The 8,603-nt window shown below is 30.6% G+C and overlaps 1 protein-coding gene across 2 annotated transcripts; it reads right to left on the bottom strand.

Annotated features, from left to right (window-relative positions):
- Window positions 1-906: 906 nt before the first annotated feature.
- On the bottom strand, window positions 907-8,184 carry LOC101514766 (beclin-1-like protein). 2 transcript variants are annotated; one of them, XM_073369083.1, is made up of 10 exons: window positions 7,961-8,184; window positions 6,536-6,861; window positions 6,186-6,389; window positions 5,333-5,457; window positions 5,106-5,154; window positions 4,771-4,929; window positions 3,775-3,860; window positions 2,436-2,507; window positions 1,875-2,024; window positions 907-1,398 (listed from the first exon to the last, which is right to left on the bottom strand). In XM_073369083.1, exons 1-10 carry the CDS (start codon window positions 8,106-8,108, stop codon window positions 1,161-1,163), a joined length of 1,557 nt encoding a protein of 518 aa, XP_073225184.1. In that variant the 5' UTR covers window positions 8,109-8,184; the 3' UTR covers window positions 907-1,160. The 2 variants fall into 2 exon arrangements, with proteins under 2 accessions (XP_073225184.1, XP_004514652.1); XM_004514595.4 differs by having other exon boundaries at window positions 6,186-6,356; window positions 7,961-8,183.
- Window positions 8,185-8,603: the final 419 nt, after the last annotated feature.

Genomic DNA, 8,603 nt, shown 5'->3' with positions numbered 1-8,603 from the left:
TATACCCTCGCTTTGAAAAACTGGGAGTTACATGTGGTAGATATATATATATACATATATATATATATATATATATATATATATATATATTATTTATTTCTATTTATGTTTTTTCTTATAATTTGAAGACCTTCCCAATGATAAAATAATGCAAATTAAAAATAAAAAATAATAAAGTTAATTATATATCTCCAATTGATTTTATTTCATTATGCTCTTATCAATATTTTGTTTTCAATAAAAAGATTGGTGTCTCAAATAAAAGTTAATGAACTAAGAGATACCAAAAAATTCTAATTAAAAAGTTGTAGGATCAAATTCTACGAACCAACGTAAGTATGGACTTTTGCCTTTTCACCTTCGAACTAAGATAAGAAGGTTGACACTAAAAAAAAATTTGCACTTAAAAAAAAATCATGTACTTGTAAGAGAATTGCAACTCATACTCTCTTAAAGCAGTTGATGCCACCAATTTGCAAATTGCACTCAAATTCTAAACAAATATTGCCAAGATTATGTCTCTTGTTTTCTTTTTGCAAGTTTGTATGGATTTTTTCCCTTGCTTTGGTATCAGAATAGTCTTGTTCTCACTTTACTCACAATCTTCTTAGAAGCTATTTAATATTATTCTATTTTTTCATCCGACTTACACCAAAAATAATTTTCTAATTACAATTAATCAATAGTCATTAACTTAAAAAATTTCTTAATATATATATGATATCATTTTTTAGTCATTTGAAATTATACTTCTAAACAAATCATACACTTTTAAAATAGAAAACGCCCCATCAAACATTCCATACATTGCACATTTCTTGCAAGACAGTTAATGAAAATCATCAGCCTCTAATCAAAAGGGGAAGGGGGAAAAAGAAATCTAAGAATTGGATTTTGAAAAGGACATTATTCAAATATATACTGAGCTTCCGATAATATCATTATTTCCAATAAATATATGAACAACAGTAGTAATGTATTTTGACAACAAATTAAACTACAATAAAAGTTGCAAAACCAATTAACAAAAGAGCACATATGCTATTAGTATTGAGTACTAGTATTACTCACAAGAATCATAATAACCCAACTAAACATGACTAAATAGTTATTTTTATGTACACATTTGTATGCTGCCTAAATCCTAGAATATGTTATGTTCAGTTTCTGGATTCTGATTTGGCTTCAATACCGCGCTTTGGGTACAAAGATCCTACAGCTGGAACTTCAGCATGTGAAGATACCATTGCTGAAAGAGGTTGGAAGTTTGTATTCCCAACAAACCAATAGAGAGCCCATTTCAAATTGCAGAGTGTGTACTTGAGTGCTTTTGTCCAATTTTCTTGCTTATTGAAGCTTTGGGTGATGGAATAGTTTTCCACTTTGTCGTTCTCAATCCTACAAACCAGCACAAATATTTGTCATTCCCAATACTATAAACTGACATGAGATAGTGATAGACATAGACATAGAACTTGTTTGGATTTAATTCAGTGTTTATTATATAAGTGCTTATGTATATTTCTCTATCAAACATATAATAAAGTTAAATTATTTTCATATAAGTTATATGTCTCTCTAATAGTCTCACAAGTACTCATGTTATGTCAATAAATAAGATCAAAGAATTATCCAAATAGGCCTTACAGTTTGACAAATGATTCTCAAATTATGGTATATATAAAGACAAACTTAGCAAGAACAAAAGGCAATGGAAATATTTTAATTAGTACGGTTAAGTCAGGGACGGAGGAAAAGAGAGAAAGGATATTTTTAACAATATTATCTGTGTACAATGATATAATATCTAGTGTACATAGTACTGAAAGATAAAATTCACTATATTAGTATATACTATATGCAATTATACTTACTTATAAGGTAGCTTGAAACATTTCTCAGGTGGTATGTTATTCTCTTGATCCTTAGAATTGGCAAATTCTGCAAAATCCTTGAGGCATGCTAAAAACAACGTCATTGCCTTGTCATAGCGAGTACTCCAGAACAAGTTGACTGGACCAAACCTGCAAAACATAGCAATTACTAATGGAAAGGTAGACAAGTTTAAGTACAATTCTAAAGGCAACGAGTTTGTTGTATCGTTTTGTCTGCAACGTTTTATATTAGTATGACTCAGATGACCAACCACATCACCACAGGCATACAGAACCCAAGCAAGGGGCAAAGGCTCGGCCCAAAATATTATCAAAACAACAACAATGCCTGCTCCAAAGTTTATTCTGGCATTTAACTAAAAGAATTCAGTAACTAAAATGCAAATAAATTGAAATTGCTGCCAACCGATCAGCTGGTACATCTTATTTGTTTTTCCATGTATTATATTTAAGATTTTATCTCAACTAGAACCATATATTTCAAATAAAGCAAGACATCACAAAGACAACTACAAAAGTAGAATCAGAAGGCATACTTACAGCTCATAAGTACTGTTGTTGCTGTCTGTGATACGAGGGTAGCTACCCATGGGAATTATTTTTATTCGATATCTAAAAAGTAATGAGTTAAGGAAATGTAACAATTCATTCGTAATAAATTATAGGCTAAATTATATCTGTGGTCCCTTAACTTAATTTCAGGTAACGTTTTAGTCCTTTATTTTTTTTTTCTTCCCGATTTAGTCCTTTATTCCTAAAAATATCAAATAAAGTATGAAAATATGAGTTTATTTGAAGATTTGCGTTACGAATTTGATGAAATTTGTATTATATTGAAGAATATAATTAATTTTATGAGTTTTGATTGAAATTTTTTTTGAATTTTTGTATAAAAAAGGATATCATTGTTGAAATTTTAAAACATAAAATATCAAATTGTCACTTAAAATTAAAATAAAGAATCAAGTCGGGAAAAAAAAAAGATAAAGGACTAAAACGTTACCTAAAATTAAGTTAAATTAATTACATTCGTGGTCCTTTTAACTTAATTTCAGGTAACGTTTTAGTCCTTTATCTTTTTTTTTTCCGGACTTGGTCCTTTATTTTAATTTTAAGTGACAATTTGATATTTTATGTTTTAAAATTTCAACAATGATATCCTTTTTTATACAAAAATTCAAAAAAACATTCAATCTAAACTCATAAAATTAATTATATTCTTCAATTTAATACAAATTTCATCAAATTCGTAACGCAAATCTTTAAATAAACTCATATTTTCATACTTTATTTGATATTTTTAGGAATAAAGGACTAAATCGGGAAAAAAAAAAAAAAAAAAAAGGACTAAAACGTTACCTGAAATTAAGTTAAGGGACCACGGATGTAATTTAGCCCTAAATTATATGTAAAATGTAGTGTACAATAAAATGAAAATGTTGACACAAGCAAATACAATCTTGAAAGTTTCATTTGCTGTAAAATTTCAACTCAATTAGATACCATCTGTACTATAACTTATGAACAAAAAATTCAGCTAAAAAGAAAACATTAATTCCAAATTCACTGTGACTGGAAAAATTCAACAAGTAACTATGTTTGCCTATGAGGACATTGGTGTAGATCTTAAAATCATTGATTGTGAGGTATCTATCACTTGCAAAAACTTGAGGAAAAAATAGCATAATTAGCGGATGATTTAAATCATTATAACTTGGTATCTCAAGCATTTAGCATGCCCACTGTCAGATGCAAAATTCTGTTTTGAACTGGTTTCATTAATTCATGATTATTTCATTACATTGAGACACGAGAAATTATATCATATTAACAATAATACAAACTATTAAAACTGCTACGCTTAATGAAAAAAGGATACTGGAACTTTGGTCGGAAATACTGGCACATTGTATGAAGAAGAAGGCAAGCTTGGCCCCAGGCAGCGTTTATTTCATCCCATTCTACCTAAAGGTTTCAAAAATAGTAAACATCATATTAAAAAAAAAATCTTAAACTTGAAAGATTAAAAACTACAGGAGAGAAAAATTTTCAGGATGAAAAGTAATAACTACATATTCAAATCACCAAATGAGGGAAGGAAAAACACAACTACAAAAAAACAATTTATTTTATGAAGGAACATATCAAAACATGAGAGCACACACCATGAAGCTGAACATATCACCAATTAGTTATCCATATTCCACGATAATTGTTCAAAACACACTATCAGACACAATTCATTAGCCAAAGAAATTTTACATTTCATTGGAAAATATTTTTTTAAAATAAAAGCAGTACTTGTGATATAAGTTTATCAACATCCATTACAGTTACCTTCGGACCAAAATATTCTGGACAGTGAAAGAAAAATATACTACTATTTTCCGTAGTAATAATAACATATTAAACTATAATCCAACTGAAACATCTCAAACAGCATAGGTTGTTATCTATAGCCTATGGGTTGTCATGACCATCCAGAGCTATACTTTCCAAATATTTCTGGATATGTCTTAATGTAAGTGTATATGGACACGGGTGCAATAATGAAATTGTTGAACATACAACTGTCCCTAAGGCTTAATCTGATATGATACTAAACAAAATAACCACATAAAAATAAATTTAACTTAGCCATATGCAAGTGCACCTAGAGTTGAAAATTGAGCAATGTACGAAAGAATCAGAGTTATGAATGAAATAATTACAGAGAAAGTAACTCAAAACAGCAATCTTATAGACAATATTTGCACATAAGCTAGCAATTATTTTAAGTGAATAAGCTTCCAACTTCCATAGAAAAAATCCAACCCTTTAACAACACATTGACACAACATTAGAAACCCAAAATACAACACACTAGGCATCTTACTGGAATTTTGGGAAGTCTACCAAGCCGAAAATTGTTAATTGTTCCAAACTCTCCATCATGAGAAATCGGAAAGGCGTCATTGAGCACATTTGTTTTCTTCAACAATTCTAAATGTGCTTGTGAAACTTCAATCTTGGCCAAAATTGCATCTCTCTCCTCCTGTTGATTGAAATATTTTTGCACAATGCTCAGACTTGGAAGATTCAATTTTTTCCAAAATTTGACAGCACACAGATGTTTATGCAAGTTGCTTAAAGTTTTTGTAACAAAAGCATCTAAAGATTCTCAATACGATGTAATAAGGTAAAATATAAACAAATAAAAAACTTACAAACCTGATGCGAAATTAATTGAAACTGAAAATTATTGAACTCATGCCAATACCTGTTACACATTAAAACATGTAAAACCAATCATTGCCATCAAGCATCCGTACACATCAAAGAATAAAAGGAAAAAAGGTTCATAGAAAATTTATTGAGGTTAGGGATTTTTTAGTATCTTGAGCCATGGATTGTTTTATGTGAAATATAATATTTTTAAAGTAGAGTGAAAAATATACCGCTCCTCCAATTCTTTGAAGCGGCTTGATTTTAAATCGAGTTCCTTCATTTCAGCATTTACTTCAGCATTCTGTCTCTCTGTTTCTTTAATTGCCGCTTTTAGTCTTCTTTCTTCTTCTTCAATCTTGAATATTTATGTAGTAAATAATTAATTAGGCTTTGGGAGAAAACATAATGGAATACTCAACAAAATGAAGTTAATCAAACCAGTATTTCTTAAAATAAAGACATTTCTGATAAAATAAAAACTTCAAATCTCCACAACAAACAATGACAGCCATAACTTTGAAATTTAAAGCAGTTGTGAACCAATTTGATAAAACTGGACCTGAAATTAGGGAATAATAGAAAGGAAATGCAGAATACTGTTGAATATCCCTCTATAACTCTAAACCAACAGGTGTGTTTCCCTGCAAAAGAAGCTAATAACCAACTAACTTAATTCATATACATTTTCTACCTCAATTTATACCCAACCTCTGCTACCATAGAGGGCTGTCTAACACCTCAACTTTAAACAATAATGCCTAACTAACAGAGGCTGGCCCACACAGCTCTTTGGGCACATCATTATTACTTTAAATATACACATCTATAATTGGACGAATTGAAAAGGGTAGCAACCAACGAAAACACATTTGAATTAAAATGCTTCAAACTTGGAATGTGTTTTCAAATACTATACTTCAGAACAAACCAATTACCAATATGGTATTAACTAAGAAAACACATAACACCCATAAATTCAAACAATGTAAGTAGTGGTTATGAATATACCACTAATGGTTTGAATTGAACCTAAAGAAACAGTAAAGTAATATACACATAGTAGACAGTAAACCTGATGAGCACCTTCGATTTCTCCTTAAGAAAATCAGCTTTGCTGAGGACATCTTTGGCCTCCCCCTCCAAGCGTTTTAGACAGGCTTCATATGCTTCAATGTCCCTATTTACATCTTCAACCTCTTTATCGAGCTTATCAGACAAAACTCGCATGCAGTCAAGGCATAGAGGCTGTTCAACCTGGAATTGAATACAGAAAACATGCAGACTGACCTACTAGACTCTAAATCAATCAAAACACTTCTATTTGAAGAAATAACTGCTTTTATCCTAAAAAATCTCAAAAAGCTGACACATAAGTAAATGAATATATTTCCAAATTTAAGTTGAATCAAACTTGCAGGTTTCTGTAACCGAACCTGTGTCTGTGTTGTGGCAATCTCAAATGCTCGAGTCAGGACAGTAATAGTTGAATTGAATCCAGAGTTATGTGGTGGCAAATGACCACCAGGGTCAACCCCCGGGGACGATGAGTTTCCCCCGCCTCCATCAGATGCAGATTCTGACTTGTACACAACCACAAACGACTCTTCCATTGTCTTTCCAGGCTGGGCAGTATCGCCACGAGGCCGAGGAGGAACCCCTTGTGTCTGAGGTCTTTGCTTTGGCAACACAACATATGAATTGTCCATTTTAGTTGTACTCATCACACTGCTAGCACCATGAATGGAAGACCCTTGCATCCCTACACACATTCATTGCCTCTCCATCATGAATAAATCATTACAATCATTCTTGTTTCAATAAATAAAACATACACAAGATGAAAGCAACAATAATCTTCAATCTTAAAAAAGAAAAGCAATATTCTTCTAATACTATTCAAAATCAAAATGATCATCTGCACAAAAAAACTTAAAAATTGCAAACAGATAAATCAGCCTAATTACAAAAAAAAAAATCATATTTCATACACGAACTGGTGAACCATACTATTGAAGCAACTACTATATAAGAAGATCAACAATAACAATATCCATTCTAGTTGTACTCACTACTCAGCACCTATGAAGCACATATACGAGCACTGGACAAGTTAACACTGTTAATGAAAAAACATAGGACACTGACACTAATACATATATTTATTTATTTATTAGAATTAAATAAAATATGAACATTATTTAAAAAAGATTTAAATTGATAATCAAACTATATATGTGCATCTAGATTAAGAAATTTTCTTCATTACAATCTAATACAAAATATGATAGTCTTCTTCATTCATCCATCTACTACCGAAAGGTTAAAAATGATTTAATCAAATTTAATGCCTCCAACCCCTCATTGATCATCATTACTTCTACACATCTTTAATATGTGTCCAAGGAGTGTCCAAGCAAAGAAAGAAAAAAAGTTTTTCATGGGGCACTTGTTTGAGTTATCAAACACTGTCTGACGAGTGTCAAACACGCCAAATCCCAGAGACGTTTGTGATTTATAACTCAGCACTCACAATCGCCACCATGAACAAAATACTAACAATGTTAACAATATTAATTACTAATATTGGCCTTGAAAAAAAGAGAGATTTCAGCTCGAAGGTTGATCAAAGATTGGTGGGATCAAACTCAGATACTCCGATTAATCCAATAAAACATCACAATCATTGAATTGACTAATTAACAATTACACCAAACAAACGCAAAAATGTGTCTTCAATGCTAAATTAAACAAAGGAAAAGAACTGCAATGAAACTCTTCCTAAATTCAAAGAAAGAACCAGAGAATGGAAGAAAGAAAGCGTGAATCAAAATGAGGAGGAAGGTTGAGAAAACCCTAACCAGAGCGAGAAGGGTCGTTGAAGAACTTGTCGGCATAAGAATCGACGCCGACGATGCAAAGTGGATTCCGGCAGTTCTGACAAACCCATCGGGGGACATTCGGATCCACCGGGAAGCTCCGATTCCGACCCTTTTTCGCATCTCTCATTCTTCACTGATTATCACGAAACCACGCTGAGAATAAAATGAACTATTAAATGCAAATAAATTCAATTGGTTTAATTTTTTTCCCGTAAAATTGTATCATATAGTTCTTGGGTTTAATGATCGAGCATGCATAAATTTAATTTCGGTAATTTATTATTTATTTTTTATTTAATATCTTTTATAATCTTTTATTATTTATAAATGGTGAATTTTAGTTATTTTTGTCATTAAATTTTGAATAATAATAAAGTTAAATGTGTCATCTAAATAAGAATGAATATAAAATAAATTAAATTCTGATAAATTTAATTAATAGAAAAAGTTTACATATTTAAAAAAAAAATTAATTATTGAATTAGATTAATTTTTTAAAAGAATATTATACTAAATGTACATGGACAATTGTTAAAAGCGATTTCAATGAACTGAATATTGTTATAACTTTTGTTGTAATTGTGAATACCACTTATAAAAATCAAAAACTAAAATAAATTAC

The sequence above is a fragment of the Cicer arietinum genome, chromosome 5 (genome assembly GCF_000331145.2).
Source record: "Cicer arietinum cultivar CDC Frontier isolate Library 1 chromosome 5, Cicar.CDCFrontier_v2.0, whole genome shotgun sequence".
NCBI classification, from domain to species: domain Eukaryota; kingdom Viridiplantae; phylum Streptophyta; class Magnoliopsida; order Fabales; family Fabaceae; genus Cicer; species Cicer arietinum.
Note: the sequence above shows the minus strand (reverse complement) of the source record. Positions and strands in the feature narration are given on the sequence as shown.